At 38.2% G+C, this 19,764-nt stretch overlaps 2 protein-coding genes across 2 annotated transcripts; both read left to right on the forward strand.

Moving 5' to 3' along the window:
* The first annotated feature begins 3,786 nt into the window (after positions 1–3,786).
* On the forward strand, positions 3,787–8,285 carry tp53inp2 (tumor protein p53 inducible nuclear protein 2). Its single transcript, XM_034677997.1, has 4 exons — positions 3,787–3,990; positions 4,774–4,966; positions 5,373–5,478; positions 7,809–8,285. Exons 2-4 carry the CDS (start codon positions 4,858–4,860, stop codon positions 8,062–8,064), a joined length of 471 nt encoding a protein of 156 aa, XP_034533888.1. The 5' UTR covers positions 3,787–3,990; positions 4,774–4,857; the 3' UTR covers positions 8,065–8,285.
* Positions 8,286–11,820: 3,535 nt separating this feature from the next.
* On the forward strand, positions 11,821–17,731 carry cyldb (cylindromatosis (turban tumor syndrome), b). The gene is made up of 14 exons (XM_034700584.1): positions 11,821–11,947; positions 12,330–12,824; positions 13,099–13,228; positions 13,872–14,119; positions 14,216–14,384; positions 14,932–15,064; positions 15,253–15,357; positions 15,623–15,702; positions 15,828–15,894; positions 15,979–16,111; positions 16,217–16,325; positions 16,443–16,561; positions 16,646–16,850; positions 17,134–17,731. Exons 2-14 carry the CDS (start codon positions 12,390–12,392, stop codon positions 17,337–17,339), a joined length of 2,139 nt encoding a protein of 712 aa, XP_034556475.1. The 5' UTR covers positions 11,821–11,947; positions 12,330–12,389; the 3' UTR covers positions 17,340–17,731.
* The last annotated feature ends 2,033 nt before the right edge of the window (positions 17,732–19,764 follow it).

The raw sequence follows: 19,764 nt of genomic DNA on the forward strand, positions 1-19,764 counted from the left end.
GGGCCCTCCCCACCTCCTCCTCCCCCAGCCCCCTGTATCACCGCACAAGTGCGCAGGATGAAGCCCTCACCCTCACACTCATTACAACAACAAAAAACGCAAACCTCACACCACTGACACTCGGAAACCCAGTGGTGTTGATCTGGACGAGAGCAAATTATCAGTTATTCCTTGTCGAGTCTATGTAACAATTAATACTCATAGCTTACGTGTTTGGGGTCTGAAATCACCACGGGGTCCTGAGTTACACAAATATGCGTCTATGGATGCATGGTTATGTGATGGAATTAAACTTGCTAGTTGTACTGTATTTTTGAGATTTATCTTAAACACCAGACCCACTGCCAGATACCAAATATATCCCTATCCCTATAGTTTGACATGCTTGCTGAGATACATCATCAAACTATTTCAACCTGTCAGTATATCACAGACCTTACATGCATTCACATGCAAAATCAAAGCTATTCCAACTCTTAATTTGCATGTTCTTGTCACTTTGAGCTGTGTTCATTAACTTGATGCAATTATCACCAGGTTCTACTGCGGCTATTACGGGGATTTTTAAAGGACTCAAACCTAAAATAAAGAAAAAAATGATTAAAAGCTTTTTACCAAGTTTTCTTGTTCATTTATTGTCATTAGATTAAAGTAAGAAGGACTCTAATTGTCAATTCAAATTGCTCATGTGTTGTTTTCTGACAGTCCATGGTTGTAAAGTTGTTGGCTAACTGTGTAAAATTGGTGGCGTCACGGTGTCATCAGACCTGCCTCATTTTAATTTGACACACACTGTATCAGTCTGAGAGCCACATGAATACATCAGCAGAGTATTTGCGCCACCTTCTGGAATAAACTGAGTGACAGAATAATACATTTTTGGACTGACAAACACACGGTGGCGCTGGTGGCTTCATGTATTTCTTAACATTTCCTTATAGCTGCTTCCAGCTTGTCTTACATGCTCCATGTATTTCATGTCCATGGCCATTTTCTCTAAGACTATATCATGTTATCTCTTTCTGTAGTTTTTAGTCATTTTTAATCGTAAGGTGTTATTTGTACTCTATGTTAACTAATGGCAATGGATTTTTGACCTACTCTGGCATATTTACAGAAATGTTAATTAATACGTATGGTCCTTGATAATAAAAAATGAATCAAATTAAAAATAAGAACAGAAATCAACATGACTGGAAAACTCCGACTGGTACGGAAGCCTTAAAAGGACATGATTAAATACTTTTATTTTCCCCGTTTTCTCGAGATAACAAGTTAATTCACTTCTTTTCTGGAGATCTTGACTTATTTTTCTCGTTATCTCAATATAACAAGCTTTTTCCCGAGATAACAAGAAAATAAGTCGAGTTCTCGAGAAAACAGATAAAATATTTTAACATGATTTTATTTCATCATGTTCTTTTAGGGCTTCTGTACTAAAAATAAAAGGAGCAATTTTATACATAGGCTATGTACGGAAGCCCTAAAAGGACATGATAAAAAACATTTTATTTCCTCAGTTTCTCTCGAGATAACGAGTTAATCTTCTTGTTATCTTGAGAAAACAAAGCTTGTTATCTTGAAATAATGGGAAAAATGAGTCGAGATCTCCAGAAAACAAATGAAATAAATTCTTTGTCTCAAGAAAACAGAGAAAATAAATCTATTTAATCATGTCCTTTTAGGGCTACTGTACATTTGGTAAAGAGTGACTTCAGGTAATAGGAAAGACCTGTTTTAGAAAATTTTGCCTCAGTAAAAAATAAAAATAAATTTTGTTACGAGACATTTATTTTACAGGTTGAAGATCAAAAACACTAAAAGCGAGCTTCGTCTCTGGATAAAATTAGATTAATGATCCCATTATAGAGAAAAATAAGTAGAGATCTCAACATAACAAGCTTTTTTTTCTCGAGATAATGAGAAAATTAACTCGTTATCTCGAAGAGAAAAAAAGAGAGAGAAATGAAATGTATTTAATCATGCCCTGTTAGGGCTTCCGTAGACTTGGACTAAATACCTTGGTAAAAAGAATTAGATCTCTTGTTGAGCATAAATCAAGCAGCTTCAGTAACAATCAAATCTTCTTTTGTTTATTAGGCCTTAGGCCCTAAAGTAGCTATTTTCCACTCTTCACTCTCTTTGGTAAAGTAATGACCGACCAAACGTGACTGAAACTGAATCAAGGAATCATAAATTATTGCCCACAATTAATTATTAGGCTCACAACAGTTACAGTAAAACCTTAGGAAGTCAGACAGGCTGCCATGACTCACAATTAAGAAGTAGACTTACCACCATTGTGGTGTAAAATCATTCTGACATAATATCAGCATTGCTCAAGCTTTAATAATTGGCCTGAGTGTATGGGGAAATGTCAGTCCTCCCCTGTAAAATAGAATAATTTGTGTAAAGTCATTTAATTTTGAAAATGAGTTGTAAGACACTTACATCGTTTGAGGCTGTGCTTTAAATATCAAATCCGACAATGATTACTGCCATGGCTACAGTGTTATCACTCATTTGAAAAGTTGGCATCAATATGAAAAAAGGAAATTACATATTACATTTAAATCCATCAGATTTTCCTCTAAGGTGGGATATTAACAATGGACCCACACTTAGCCAACCATTGCTCTACACGGAAAGTGTGAAGTTCATCCAGTGAATGAACTTATAGAACTTACAAAAAAATGTGTGGGTGGGGGGAATTAATGGCTAATGCATTAGGAGCTAATAATTTCACAATGGAATTATTTCTGACTATCTTTTGATATGATTTCCCCAAATGATCACAATGTTTCTTACATATCTCTGCCTGAATCAAGCAACTCAACTCTACAGAAAGGGAAAAGGTTTGTTACAGCAAAAAAGCAATATAAAATGGCCTCACAGAGACGCCTCACAGAAAATTACTATACTCACGGCGTACCACCATGGTACGCTGTGAGTAGTGTATAAGTGATTTTGTGAATCATTTCTTGACTACAATGCATCAGCTTCTTATCCTGAATGTTCATCCCTCAGAGCAGGGATTCCCAAACTTTTCAGCCGACGACCCTCAGAATATAGGTGCCTAAGACTCGCAACCCCCACTGTGCCTCAAAGTGATTTAATGTGGCTTCATTTAGCTGGTCTGGAGAAAATTAGCCTACCTACATGAGCATGTGGCTGTGTTTCCTGTGCCGTTATGAATTCACCTACTGCTACTGATGCTTTTGATAATTAACTGTTCACTAACCTTAAACTTAGGAGTCATCTGGCAAAAAGAAAGGCATACAACTCATTACATTTTCTATTTTCTAGGTTCTATTTCAAGTTTAGCAACCATTTTTGACAATATTTTTTACTATAATGGGTAAAATGTACTAATTTTAGAGGACTTTTAAACAAAACATTCTGGAAAGACATCTCACGACCCCTATTTGTCTCGCCACCCCCCAGGGGTCCCGACCATAGGTCCCGACCCACACTTTGGGAACCTGCCTTAGAGCAGTGACTTAGTCAACTCAAAGTACAAACGTTGCTTCTGTTTTTCAGCAGTGTTATATGTGTTGGACCAGACCTGTTAATTAAATGAAGCGCACAAATTAACAGCGTGTTTTTATTAATTGACAGTAGGGTTGAGAAGAAGACGGGGTAAACGAGCAAAGAACCGACAAGTTGAAAACATTGATCACTTCGACTGGTCTCCCTCTAAATTTTACAGTCTATGATCTCCCTTCATGTTTCAGTCTCGCGAGAATCAAATCAAACCTGAGTCCGCGGCCTCTGATTGGTTGTTTCCTCCTGGTGGGCGGGGACACAGGCGGGTCATCTGCTGCTGTCTGTGATCGGTTGAAGATTTGAAATACAAAACAACAGCCTTGCGTGGATTTAACAGCTGTGGGGTTTTATTTAAAGACCTATCAAACATTGAATTTACCCGTGATATATTTTCATATTGCGTCTCTACGATGATCTGCGACTGAAACTGAGAAACCATATCAGGTAAGGACACAGCAGGGTTTCAGCTTATTGAATTGAACACCACGGGCGATAGGCGTCTGTTATCATAGCTACTGAACATTATTTAGACTATTGGTTTCATCATCAATATTTACTGCTGCATGCCATTGATGGTCTCATTTGATGGAGCTTGCAGCTTTGAAAACTAACACGACTCACCACCGAGGACCCATTGTGACCCAAATACCTAAATTAATGTTTAAAAATACGATATCATTGAGACAGACTCAAATGCATAAGGGATTTATCATTGTATCTGCACGAGTGTTATTTCTGTAGTCTTGATTCGCGCCTCTCTTTATACTGCTGAAATAACTCATTGACAATACAACAATGTAACAGTTTGAAGTGCTGAAAATAACATAATGACAACCAGCTTTCAGCTCAGTGCAGTGGCTTTCATAGCATCTCGGTCAATCTCAGAAAGGTGCAGGGGACTCTGGATAAAGGAGCCCCTCCCCCATTTATCAAAAGACAGATGGACCCTAACAATGAAATTCTGAGGGAGTGGGCATCATTATTATAACAAGTACGTTTAAAGAACTTTCATTGGACAGATCCAGTCAGCTGACCCACATTGCTTGAATTTGAAAAATAATAATGAATGAAGATCTCTTTGCATCAACCACTGCCAAACAGTCAAACAGGGATTAGAGATAGTGTTACTACTACTATATGTATTATTATAGTATTCTATGTTGCTGTGTTATGATGTTCTTTAAGCAAATAAATCCCTATTTCAGATGGTATTTTTCTTATCTTTAGACTCAGCACCTGAGCCTCCTGCTGGACAAAGAAAAGAAAAACAGCAAAAACAAAGACCTTTAGGAAAGGAAAGGAGAAGCAGTAATGTTCAGAACAATAACTCGTCTACTCTTTGGTGGAGAGGAGGAAACCCCTCAAGAGGTCAAGTCTGGGGAAGTGTTGGAAGAAGAATGGCATGTTGTCAGCCATCAAGGTCAGTTATGGATATGTTTTTGTTCTAAGTAAACTATTTCTATTTACATAACAATATACACAAATGTACAGTGTAACTGGTTAATAGGTAAATCTGGTAAGTTATTTTGCAATATCATGCAAATTGATAATGTTAATGAGGACTTGTTAAGTGATGTGAAGAAGGATGCCTTTAAGCTACCTCAGCCTAACAGTTCAACACATTTCTTTGTCTAAAACAATCTGTGTAACTCATGTGTAATGTGAGATATTTTCGATTTTCTGTCTAGTGGTTATGTTAAGCTTAACCATTGTGCACTGAGATTTTATAATAGTGTGCTTTTGGTTTAAAATTTTTTACAAAATACTTACCAAACTCTACATTTTTTTGTCTACTTTAATGATAAAGATTAATTTTGTCTCCACAGAGGCAGTTTTAGCCGAGAACCAGGGTCCAGAGCTGACTGAAACCCAACAGACATCAAACTCTCCCCCTCATGGAGACACTGTTACACACTTACAATCTGACATCAGGTAAGCAACCAGGAGATATTTTACCTTGCAATATTTTTAACATTGAAAATCCAAATACATTTCACAAAGGCCAACCAACCTTCAATAAGGACACAGTGATGAGCATCATATCGGTCACCAGTTATGAATCAGAGAGCAGAGTGGTATACAAAGTCCAAAGGCATAAGAGTTGAAACTGCAGCATGTCTATAAATCACATCGGCATAATCTAAACCAGATAAAAACTGTGCTTCAACAACTCTTTCAACAAGACAATGGACTGGATTTGTTCCTGTACAAGAAGCCAACTTTGTGTTTTAACTTGGTGGCAAGACTGTTTACATGTTTTTTAAATGTAATGTCATTATCGAGCCATATTCCAAGGTATTTAACTTGGTAATGCTCAATTCTTATACCATTTAAAGTGGATATGTGCACATTTTCATATTCAATATCTCTGGCCCTGGAGAACAACATTAAGTTTCTTTTACTTTCATTTAGTAAATATGTATGATTAATGAGAGATTTTTGAAAATTATTCAAGATAAGCTGCAAATTGTTATACAGAATCTGCAAAACAATAAGCAATAGCATCATCTGCATAAAGGTGGACATGACAACTGTTCAAAATGGAAACAATGTCATTGATATAAATAGTGAATAGCACTGGGCCCAAAACAGAACCTTGTGGCATACCTCTATTCATCAACAAAAATTTAGATCCGGTCAGGAGGACAAATGTAACACATTGACACCTCTCAGACGAATAGCCCTGAAACCCGGCACCTTCATCCAAACCTATATGAGATTACTTTGTTAAAAGTAGATGATGATCAACTGTATCAAAAGCTTTCGACAGACCTATCGTAAGGGCAGCACAATGCTACCTTTTATATTGGTGTAATTTGTAACTCATGTAATGGCTGATGTGCTATGATTTGGAACCAGATTGGTGTGGTCTGAGAATTGAGTAAGTTGAAAGAAAGGACTTGAGTTGATTTAGGATTATTAAGGATTCCATTACTTTTGCTAGACATGGTAATTTGGAGATTGGTAGATAATTATTCAAATCTTCCCTAGCACCACCTTTATGTTAGGGGTCCACACATTACATTTTCAGTGATTAGTCGAGCTGCCAGTCTTTGGCAGACAGAGTCCAAATTACCCTTACCACTAGAGCTCCTGAGATCTAAGGATAGTAGTGTATCTAACACTTGATAGTGTGAGAAGGGTCTAAAGGAGAAACGAGAGACGTGGGCCTCAGCACTCACCCTGTCAATATGTGTGCTCATTGCCTGACAGCTATGCAGTAGTTCTGGTTAAAACTATGTTCACCTCTTAAATAACGTGCTAGATACAATCAAATCCTCCGTGTTAAGGCAACTTGCAAACAAACTCATTATATGGTTATAAATAAGACTTCAACATTTCCCTATACATATTAAGATATAATGAAAAATGTGATAGCTGTGAAACAGAAAAGACAGAACTGGAGATGAAAAAAAAGTTGTTTATGTACATCAGTGAGTGCAACTTTTTAGTACCTCAGCCTCTGCACACCCCAGACACACAAGCTGTGTAACAGGTGCTAGAAATACACTCACTCCTTGTGCTAACTTATACTTTGGATGACAGTGATAATCCCACATCCTACTCAATACTCAACTTTCTACTTAAGGTTGTGGCTGGCAGTAAGCATACCAATCATTTATACATTTGTGACTTGGCTGGCCGATGGTGTTGTTGTGAAACATACTGTCAAATTATTTACACTCAATGTTGACTGTAAACAGTGTTATTGACTTTGAATCTTACAGCCTATCATGTCATATGTGCTAGGTGAACTTGAAATATCTCTTGTTATATTGTCAATCTAAGATCCATTCTTTTTACTGGAGCGGTAAACATTTTCTCCATAAGCATGAGGACCACATTGGATGTAATGACTGTTTCAGGTAATAGACAAACCCTCAGGTGTTAGGGAAACATGTTTTTAGCTTCTCATATACCTGATATTTGATCACATGACTTCTAAAAATCATACATTTATAGTCCCACTATTTTGTTTAAGTAAGTGATCATGGTATGAGTGAGACAATGCCCTTACAGGTGACAATTATCAGGACTGTATGGGCTCAGTGTAAGCAACTATCCAAATGCATCTAGCCTCCAAGTTGTCCATAATTGATAATAGACACTTTTTTCCCCCCCATGTACTCATTATTCTTTAAACCAAACTTTTCAGTTAACTCTCATTTTTGTTTTATTTCTCTTAAACTTCAAATGAACTACTCTGACAAATAAAGACTGAAATCTGTGACATTATCTTACTGGCTTTTATATCTCTCCAGTGTGTTGGACCAAGAGACCACTGTTCAAAGTAGCAGCAGCAGCGACCCTACCAGCCGAGCCATCGCAGGCTCTGTGTTACATCCTAAAGCTTTGCTAGAAGTGACGCAGTTAAATTCCATACAGAAGGCTAAGACCTGGGCAGACCGACACCACATGACTCGTAATGCCATTCAGCGGCAAAACCGTATACGCCAAGGAGTCCATCATCACTCCTTCCCGCTCCAACAGCCAGGACATCGCAACCTGAGCCACTGAGGCCCTGTTTGACCAACAGAAAAAAATCGTCAAACAGACATCATAGTTATGAAACATTTCCTACACATATTATGGGCTTGTGCAGATTTATCCAATCTCGATGTAACCCATTACAACACTTGAACACTCTTACCCAGGTAGTAGGCAGCTACATTTAAACTCGTACTGTATTTATAATGAAGATGTTCATCTCATGAAATAAAAAACACTATGTTCTATTGTTTTTGTGTGTGTGTGACTTTATACCTTAGATAAGGAAAAGATGCAGCCTATGCAAATGTGCCCTCTTACGGACATAACGTATCAACATGAATGTACCTTTATATTCTTGGTTTAAAACTTTTTTATACATGGAAATAAACAATGATGACTGCAGCTTGTCTTAATGTATTTGTCAAATCTGTTGTTGATGGTAACATGTCAAAATGACTTGAGACTTCTGAGTTTGACTTCTGAGTTTGATCTCCTGTGAGATCTCACAGGATGGGCAGTAATTGCACCTGCTGTGTTTGAAATGTACAGTATGTTCAGCTTAGGACACACTTTTATAATAGGGAGTGTCTGTTTATTGAATTAGTCCACATCAGTGGAGATGGATGTTAGGCTTGAATCAAAACTGCAGCAGTAGTTAACGTTCAGTTGCAAAGTTTTGCTGGGTCATCCCAATTGACAAAATTATCACATTAATAAAATGATTATTTCATACAAAGAACATTGTATTACTGGGAAGCAATTACTTTTCAGTACCTATCCACATAAATAAATGCAAATCCAGACGTTCAAAAGCAGCATTCAGATATTACCATGTAAGACAGCTCAAGAGATGTCAACAGGAAAACAAATCTACAAGAAGATCATGAAAACAGGAAAGACAACAAATCAAGACAGTAAATAAACAGGCAGATGTACAGTCAAACAAACAAAAGAATCATAGAACAAACAGACAGACAGAAAGGAAACCAAACAATTGTAACAAAGGACAGACAGACACATAAACAAACAATCAGATGGAAAAACAAACCGTGTTTGACAGAAAAACAGGCAGAGAGAGGGACAGAAACGGAGTGACAAACAAATAAACAAACAGATTGATAGATAAACAAACAAAGAGATGGACAGGAAGACACATGGACAGACAAACAGAAGGACAGAAAAAAAAAGTGGGAGGGACTAACAGCCAAGCAAATAAACACAGAAAGGGACAGACCGACAAAAAGGAGACAGACGAACAGACAAACAAATAATTAAACAAACAAACAAAAACACAGACAAATAAATAATTAAGGATAAATACAGATGGACGGACAAAGAGATGAACTGACAAACAGATGGACAGACAGACAAATAAACAAACAAGCAAAAGGTATGGACAACCCCACCAACAAACTAATAAACAAACATAAAAAGAGGGGTGGAAAATCAAAACAAACAGAATGACATACAAACATATAGAAACAGAACGATAGATGGAAAGACAAATAAACAAAACAACAGATGGAAAGATGAACGATCATACCAACAGAAGGTCAAATGGTCAAAAATACAAAGAAGCAGGCGACAGAAAGACAAACACAGAAAAATATTGAATCTTCTTTCAAAACTTACTAATTTCCTCATATTACCAAACAGGGTAATGATAAGATCTGATATTTCAATGAATGTCCTGTTTCCTCTTTAGTCTTAATAAAACAAGGGACGACCTTGAGTATTTTACCGAACAAATCAATACTCACAAACCTCCACACCTGTTTGTCACTTTTATATCTCACTTCCTAAAGATACAGCTGGATGCATGTAGCAGTCATGTGATCATATAACCTTATGGTGTGACTTGCATGGTGATGCCTTTACTGCAGACAGTCTGACGTAAACACTAGATATGTTTGGTATGTGCTACTGGGTTCACTGACATTCTTTTATCTTATCTCTTGTCATTATGAAATTGCAGTTCTTTGAGCAAGTCAATCAGGAGCTGAGTCACAACACGGTCTAGGGTCACTCTTAGCATTGCCATCCTCGACTCTCCATGGCCAAACAAAACTTGAGGGCAGGCATTAACTAACCAGGTGCATTAATAAACATCACCTAATAGATCAGTCAAGTGTTGTTGTAAAACATGGCTCATTGCTTGTTATAGGTGTTTTAAAATGACTTAGTCAAGCAAGGAAACGGGCTTTCATCATCTCATATTACCATAACAGTGGTGCTGGCATGGAGTAAATGTGAGATCTACATGGCATAAGGCAGACAACAGAGTTTGAGTTTGATTACCTAAGTTTGGTCACTTCAGATTGTTAAAGTTTTGGATTATTATTCCGTGAAAGATGCTTTCTTATTTTTCTGTATAACAAATTGGTTGTTTTGGTGCATTTCAGGTACTGAGCACAGCACTGTCCTTCCATAGAGAGAAAAATGACAGCCTCTCCATGGAAACACTTCATCCCCAGTTTATGCCAAAGAGGGTACTTTTTTATACTTGTAAGTATAAGAGAGTATTGAGTTATTGGCCTTTGGTATCACATTAGTCATTTTCCAATATTCGTCATTTCTTGCTGTATAAATCCTCCTCGTCATGCCTGTGTTTCCAGGAGAGACTAGTGTGTGTGATTTTTAAATGAAAAGGACTATAAAATCTCAATGAGGGAAGGCAATGTTGTATGAATGTTGTGGTCCAAGGCATCCTGAGGAAGAAAGATATCATCTGGGCTATAACACTACCTCAGTTATCTGAAGTATAGTTTTCTTCACTTGTTTCACTTAAATTTTAAAGGGCACATCAGCAAATGGTAGATGGGTAGATAGGTTTAGCTGCTGTTGTGATACTCTGTTACTAATCACCTGCACACAGAGAGCAGACCTCTGACAGATGCTCAGTGAAAAAGGAGGCAAGACGAATTGTCTAGGCATATGAATTGTCCTAAAAACTGAGGAGTTATCTCTTCATACCTGACATCTGATCTGACATTTTGACATGGAGTTTTAACAAAGAAGCAGCACAGTGTTCATGCTGGTTGAGGACACATGCTCACTTTGCTGAAGAAAATGAGGGCTGTTACATAAAACCGATGTGCTGTCAAGATACCAACACACATTCTTACCAAAATACATCACATGGTTGGACATGTCACGTGTTGAGCAGACAAACATGTCACTCAAAACCTGGGACTCTAGGCATGTATGCTCTGTATGTTTTGACAGAGTTTGCCTGCAGATTCTAATGAATAATATTGCACTGATGATTTATCATCGAGGCAGTGAACCTCCCTGTGGTTTTAAAAATGACAATGGAGCCTCACTATTCTGAGACATTCTTTGGCTTATCTTGATGTCAAGTGTAATGACAGTGCAGCTTAGATTGAGGATAATACGCCGAGTGTCACAGGTCATGAGATTGATATGAGAATATGTCAGGAGATCATTTCCCCAACAAGTAATCTCTAACAAAATGTTGAATTTTGTTGAATGAATTAAATCAAGATTGTATGTTGACACTCAAGGACCACTTGTTGCACATTCTTTTAGAATGTTGACAGAGTTAACTAGTCTAATGGGAAGCTGGTGCTAGCAGCAACAGCAGTGAAAACATGTTTCAATAGGACATACTGTATGTGCTCTGTTTTTCAATCATATGCTACACAGTGTGTTGTGGTAATGTAGTCAACATGGGAGTTTCAAGGCAAAGGATTGTGTAGCTGTCATGAGGGCGTTGACAGTCACATACAGGTCAGTATTTAAATGCCTGCAAGTTATCCCACCCACTTAGTTCAAACCAAGAGGGAAGAACAGACACCACAGGAGTGAACCTGCTCTGACGAGGAACTCATTCATACAGCAACTGAGAAGTAAGATGTCGCGGAGTAACAGCGGCTGACAAAATAACGCAGTAAGTGAGACATACCAATAACTTAATAAACCGATTCTCTGATAAATACTAATGATAAAAATGTGAAACAGTATCGTAAAAAGACGCTCGTTTTGTTTGTCGCAAAATTATCCTAGAAACTGTTTTTCAAGGTGGATGTTGCGGGAAAGTCTGGCAATGTGTAACACGCAAGTAGACTATAGCTAACTCCGAATTTCACGCACAATAGTCTACTATTTTTGTCATGCTTTCTTGGTAGCGATGTTTTCTTTAAAGGAGTAATTACTGTTAAATATAAAAATTGTGATTTTGATTTGAAATACGTGAGTTTTCTATTGTCCCCGTACTAAAACTCACAAGGGGTTATCCTTTTAACGAAGTCCACTGTTGTTGTATTACACAGGTTGACTCCAACTCTCCAACTCTGCTTCAATAATTTATTCTGGGAAGGTAAAGGGTTATAATGGAGCCGAACAGTAAAGTAAAGGAGAAGTTTTTCATTGTGTTACGCGGAAAGTCGAGGAAGGGCTTCTGTCGAGGATGCATCGGCCGTGTGGAGGCAGAGACGCAGCAAGGAGAGCTGATGGGGCTGCTGTACGGCGGGGGGAGCAACGCAGGGAGCCCCAAGAGCGGAGGCATGGTGAGGAGGGAGGACACATACTCCCTGACCCGCCACCAGGCTCAGCTACTGCTCTTCGTTTCCTCCATGGGCAAACGCTTGGAGCTGCTGTGCAACCCACAGCTTTTTTCAGCCATCTGTGAATTATCTCAGGATGACCTGGTGGTGGTGAGACACAAGAAGGGACACATGCCTGGCCTGGTGAAGAACCTGATGCTGATTGGAAGGAAGGAGAACAAAGATGACCTGCACATGCTTGGCTTTGAGGTGGAGTTTGTGGTGGGTGAAGTTCTTTGATTTGTTTCTTGCAGACTTAAAATTATTATGAAAGTTTTCTCTAAAGCTAATTGTGACAGATAAAGAAACATAAAGAAAACTGCATCAACAGCTAACTAATCATCTCTAACACTCAGTGAACAGAGTTGTCAGTTGCCAGAGAGATATGTGACTCGTGGTGTCCTCTGTGTACTGGGTTCATAGGCACAATTGTTAATTTGTGTTGTGTAGTGTGAAAATACATGTGATATGTGTGTTGTCTTTGTGTTTCTTACAGGAAAATGATCACAAAATGCCAACAAAAAAACCTGCTCCTCTGCCCCTGTTCAGTGCTGCAGATATTGTCCAGGTTGTCCCATCCTGCTCTCTTCCCCTAGGGCTGCAATGGAAGGATGGCCAATGTGGGGGTAAGTAAACTGGTCAGAGTCGATATGTGGCACTATTGCACAAATTACTTGGAAGTGACTTCCCTGGGTTTCTAAAATGGTAAATGCACTATATTTACTAAAATTCTTTAGTCTTCTGACCACTTGGACTTTATACTTCATGCCAACATTTACCCAGCCTTTAATAAATGTTGTTAAGTGTCTTGTCCAAAGACCCTTTAGCATGCACACCTGAGAGGCTGGGAAATACTGATCCTCTAATCAGTGGATGATTCTCTCTACTTCCCATGCCAAAATCACTTGATTTGATTCAATGTTTTGAAACAAAAAGATGCCCCAAAATACATTGTTACCCTCAATACATTCAGTGATGTAATGTGCTTTACAAAGTATTTAGAAAAATCATGCGACTACAGAGAAAATAGTGTCCCAGGACACAGCTGGAAAAACTGGTCCTGTAACACTGGAATGCAAGCAGGTAGATTTGTCAAATGGTCTGGCATTTAGCACACTGTGAACCCTCAGGTGTCTACGTGCCTCATATTTAGACATGTGCAGTTGACAAAGGTCAATCTGATGACACAGTATGTGATGAACGAAAAAAATGTCATATGACTTACTATCAACCTCTCCAACCCCAAACACCCTCCTTACCTCTCCTTAGGACTAAACAGAAGAGCAGTGACGCGCATCAATTCTATGCCGAACATGGGGTCACAAGTAAGACAAGGGAAAGAGAACCATACAGAGCGGAGCGTCTCTCAGAGCCACAGTTCAAGCCCACTGCCTCTGCTTTTGGAGGTTGGATCCATGGTGGAGGTGATGTCCAACACAGGGGTCACTGTGTATGGGGTCGTCCACTGGTTGGGGGTCCCTGTAGGGAAGCTGGACGAATGGGCTGGGATTGAATTGGTGGGTGACTAAAATGCGTCATAATTAAAATTTCCTTTCATTTCAGGGATTTAAGACTCATCATAACAAATAGTTTTTTTTTTTCCATTTCTTTAGGACTATGAGGTAAACGGTTGCTCTGATGGCAAGTATGGAAGCCAGAGATATTTCACCTGCAGAGGTAACCGAGCCTTGTTTGTTCCCATCACCAAGTGCAGTCCTGACAGCAGGTTTGTCCACCCCTCTACAGCAGCAGAAACTGTAAAACCAACCAACACACCTCCAGGTTAGATACTTCTCTTGTTTATGTGAAACATGCATACACCTGTAGTTCAATTTTACATGTTAAAGCATTTAATATGGCTGATATATTAACCAATGTTACATATTGTTGCTAAAATAAAATGAAGGATTTGGCATAGGTTGATATTCTTCAGTAATATCCACCCTGATCTGTGGTTGACTGAGTCTTATCTTGCACAAAATCAGAGGGCTGATCAGGGTGCCAGTGTTATGTTATTACATAAATCCTTGTGCTTGGATTCTTACACAACCTCACGTAATCAGGTTTGAGGAACTTGGCAGTGTGTTATAATCATATGCTTTCATACTGACTTCATTAACTTCCCCTTGGTACAATTATGCTATCAGCAGGAGATAGTAAAGACTGACATCTTAAACAGCTCACAGTTATGACTGTGTTTTGAGCCTTGTGAGGGGCTGGTGCAGGAAACTACATAAGTCCAATTTTTTTTTTCTCCTGAAAATAAGATCTGTGCCAAAAAGCAGTTTAAAGAAAACACATGTTGACTGGGTTTGCTTTTTGTTTTCAGTTCCTCTTTTTGAGGACTCAGAGGAGGATGCCCCACCTATCCCTGAATCAGGAGCCTTGTCTTTGTTGGTGGGAAAAATGAAAGGGATTCAGGGACACATTAACTCATGTTACCTTGATGCTTCACTCTTCAGGTAAAACCTGTCCACCAGCCCTTAGGTATTGCATTCTCAAGTAGTGTGCTGCATTCTCAGCTCAGGTTTATTTATTCCTTTGTTATCTGTAGTAATTTCATTCAAAGGAGATCATGTACAACTTACAGAGCACAGTGAACTCCAGTCAGATAAGTGTTTTATTAAACAATGTGCTTTTCTGTCTCCAGTTTGTTCAGCTCAGCCCTGACCCTGGATAATATCTGCCAAAAACCTGCTGACACAGAGCAACCCATAACCTGCACTCTTAGGAAAATAGTCAACTGTCTACGCAGGTAAACAAAACCATGTATTCAAGACAGTTTCTGTTATTACTTATTCTGCAACACTTCCAAGCCACGGCATTTTACATAATTACAATTGATGAACAAGTACTGCTCGATTCAATGATATGGGTACTTTATAAACACATTGATAAACAACAAGTGCACATTCTTGCTGCCTAGGAACTTTTTTCTATTCACAATTGTTTTGGTGTATGCTGTGACTTCAGAGTTGAAGTCTGTTTTTGCTCACTAATACCTTGTGTATTTATTGCAGACAAGGGTTTGTGCCTGCAGAGAGTGTGATGAATTTCCGCACACAGCTTGGCTGTGACACCTTTCAAAAAGATGAAAAAGGTAAAAACTCATATTTGTTATATTCAATGTTGGAAATGTATGTAAGTAAAAAGTCTTTGGTGATGCACTAAACTTAAGCTTACCATTTCAGTATTCTATGTTTTTATTTATTTACTTTACTGTAGACCCAGAGGAGTTTATCACAGTCCTCTTTCAGAAGGTGCTTTGCATGGAGCCTCTACTCAAGCTCAAGTAAGACCCTGAGCTGCTTTGCATTAAATCTTCATTCTGTTTTGACTTCGCAAAGATGAATCCTGAAATTCAGCTTCTTTTTAGATCAAGATGTGAAACATCTCAGGGTGCTTACACATTCCAGATCTTTCTGGAAAAAGATCAGATGGGACAGCTGCCCACCGTTCAACAGCTTCTCGATACATCCTGCATGTCAGGTGACCTCAAGTTTGAAGAGGTGAGTGTCTACTCCTCCTACCAGCAAAACAAGCTCTTGTTGGTAAATTGAGTTTTCCTCCTCTAGTCCTATAAATGCAATTTTGCTTCTCTAATTGATCCCCAGATACCATCCTGTCTAATGGTTCAGATGCCAAGATTTGGAAACAAGTACAAGATGTTTTCACATATCATCCCCTCCACTGAGCTGGACATCACAGATCTTCTCTTCAACTGTGAGAAAAAGACATTGTCAACAACATTTTGAGATATAAAGGGCTCAAATAGAAAACTTCTGAATATTGTTTTTGAAGAACTCAAAGATGATTTTATGTTTCTACTTTTCCTGGTAGCTCCAAGGGAGTGCTTCATCTGTGGGCATTTGGCAGAGTATGAGTGTCTTCAGTGTCTACCAGATCGCAAACTGCAGCCAGGGAGAATCAAACAGTACTGTCCTACCTGCAACACACAGGTAAGCCAGATGGCCGTTTTCAGATGAAGTATCACATTTTCTAAACTTATTACATCATCCATCTACTTTATATATTTCTTGAAGGTGCACACCCATCGCTTGCGGCAGCATCACTCTCCTAAAGCCCTGACAGTGCCATCAGATGTAGCAGCTGATACTTCAGTGCCCAGACACATGATGCAGCTGTTTGCTGTGCTCTGCATACAAACCAGTCACTATGTGTCCTTTGTCAAGTACGGCCCTGATCCTCAATCCTGGCTTTTCTTTGACAGTATGGCAGACAGATGCGGTAAGGTTGATTCCAACTCATTTTTTTAAATATAATTTGATGTTACGGGTTGTCTCTTGACTGTAATTGAATTTAACAAATGGCATTGTAGGACTAATGAATAAGAATTTTACTTTAAGCTGTATGCAAAGTCAAACCTGTTTTGCTTTCGTAACAAGTTTTTCCTCATGACTGCCTTTTCTGATAAGGCGGCCTCAATAGTAATAGATAAAGTGACATTGTGATGTCTGTGGCTAGTCTTTATCTTTCCTCAAGCTGATGTCTAATCTGTGCTTCCGTGCAGGTGATGATCACCATGGTTATAATATTCCGGAGATCCAGGCCTGTCCGGAGCTTGGTGACTTCCTGTCCCAGCCAGAAGAGGAGCTAGCTCGAGCAAACCCCACACAGGCACCTGAACTGGTGCGCAGACTGCTTTGTGACTCCTACATGTTTTTATACCAGAACCCAGCCAAACCACTTTCAAAGTCAAACCACCAGGAGTCTTAAGCGCGTGTGAGCAAGAGGACACAATGTTCCCATAACAGTGTCCAAATAACCTTGCATCCCTGCTTAATCAGTTACATTTTATGTTGGTTATTGCATCCAAACAGCAGGAACTGACATGGATGCTTTCAGCATAAGAGGGAAAACAATATTGTTGACGAGCAAAACAAAATCGTGCTCCAGACAATTGACTTTAAAGGAATGTACTTGTATGATTGTGTAAGTAGAAGAACAGTGAGAAGTAAAATCTATTGAATGTCTTTGTGATGTTACCCTGATTATTTATTCCAATAATTATGAAGTAAATTGGAACATGTTGGTAATCTGAATTGCTTTATTCATATGTGTCTTTTCCTATTAAATGGGTAATTAAAGTATTTTAGAGTGCCTGCTGACATTTTGTGTGGTGTTTCATAATTCTTGGTTGTCAGATATAATATGAAAAATTTTGTTTTTATTATTTTGGTTATCTGATGTAATACTGTGTAATGAAAGTATATTGTATGTCCTACTTAAAATATGAGCAATGCAGATTTTACAGGTGCATACTAGTAGGTGTATTAATATTTCAACCATAAAATGTAAATGAAATACACCAGGAAATCAGCAAAGAATGTTTGACATAATTGAAGGTATAAAAAAGATAAAAACAATTGTGACTTAGAGGTTCATTGATTTGGTTTTAATCTTTAGAGAAACTCCACAAGAACACGTGACCACCTGTCATCAGGTTTGAAACAACCTTGTGGAATAGTTTTGATCTGTCATATTACATTTAAAATCAAACATTCTGAACTAAATGGAGTAGCCGAGGTTCTTCTGTAAGATCAGGTGAATTCTACAGTACTATCTATCTAAGATACTGCCCTCTTGTGGAAAAGAGTCGTAATCTTAATTCATTCACATTTGTTCAGTTCATCAGCCCTCACTTAGATTTTTTCCTCAATATCTGAAGAAATGAATGCATTTCTATGTAGATATTGTTTGGGATAATGAACTAGATGGTACATAAGAGTGAACATGACATGATATTGTTAAAAATTCTGCTACAACTACTAAATTGAAATAGCTTATGAAAAATACATAATTTATTTGTTTTTTTTATGCTAAAATCAGTATTAGCAACCAATTCAAAGACTTTGATGGCAGCCTGTGTTGTGTCAGCTAATGTGACATCATTGTCTTTATATTGTTGTAAATCTTCTCTGCCTTTACAAAATTAAGAATGAAAGCAGTAAATAAAGTGTATTTGTCTTTATTAATGCTATTACCGTCAGTCACTTACCATAAAGCTCAAGTGTTGTACTGACCAGCTTCAGAGACACATAATTCAGAGCAGGGGTTCCCAAACTTTTCAGTCCGCGACCATCAAAATATTGTTGCCTAAGACTCACGACCCCCACTGTCCCTCAAAGTGATTTAATGTGGCTTCGTTTAGCTGGTCTGCAGAAAATGACCCTACCCCTACCTATATGAGTATGTGTCTGTTTCCTATGCCGTTATGAATTAACCCACTGCTACTGATGCTTTTCATAATTCACTGTTCAATAACCCTAAACTTAGGAGTCATCTGGGAAAAAAGAAAGGCAGAAAACTCATTACACTTTCTATTTTCATTTTTTTTTTTTTTTTTTTTTTAAATTTAGCTACTATTTTTGTTGATATTAAATGTACTTTTTTTAGATAACTTAAAAAAAAACCAAAACATTGTGGATGACATCTCACGACCCCCCATTTGTGTCTCCAGTAAGTTTTTAAATTATGTGTCGCCCATTCACAACTCTGTGTGACCATCATTATGGTAAAGCTATACAGTATCAAACTGCACTTTGAGTGTCTGAAATTACTTTTAATTAGTGCTGGGCGATACCAAACTTGTATGATTCGATATGATACCGATTACTTTTTTGGCAATTTATTCGATACCCGATACCGAGACTTTCAGTGATTTTTTTTTTAAACAAAATGCAACCCTTGAAAGACAAGTCCCATGACAAATACTGTTAATTTAAAAACTTTAATATGCAAATCCTTTGCTGGCCTTTTTTCAACAATGAAATAAATGTAGAAAAACACATAAATAATAAATATAATCAACACCATCTATTTCAATTATCTGAGTGGAAGGCTTAAAGCAGCCTCTTCACCATGACTACTGTTAAAATGACACTGTGATCATGATGTCTTTGAATTTGTCCGTACAAAACTTTGGAGCAAGTTACCCTTAAAGAATCAGAAGTGACACATGCGCTTTTATTTCGCATTCATTAATTAGTATCGATTTTTTATTAATTAGTAATTGATACGCACCGAATCGATACGCCCACCACTACTTTTAATGTGTCTAACTAAAAGCCTGACCATTTCCATCACTGTCGCAACAACACGAGGGTCCAAGAGATGTGCTCCCAGAATTGCAGTCCTGATA

The sequence above is a fragment of the Notolabrus celidotus genome, chromosome 1, assembly GCF_009762535.1.
Source record: "Notolabrus celidotus isolate fNotCel1 chromosome 1, fNotCel1.pri, whole genome shotgun sequence".
Taxonomy (NCBI): Eukaryota; Metazoa; Chordata; class Actinopteri; order Labriformes; family Labridae; genus Notolabrus; species Notolabrus celidotus.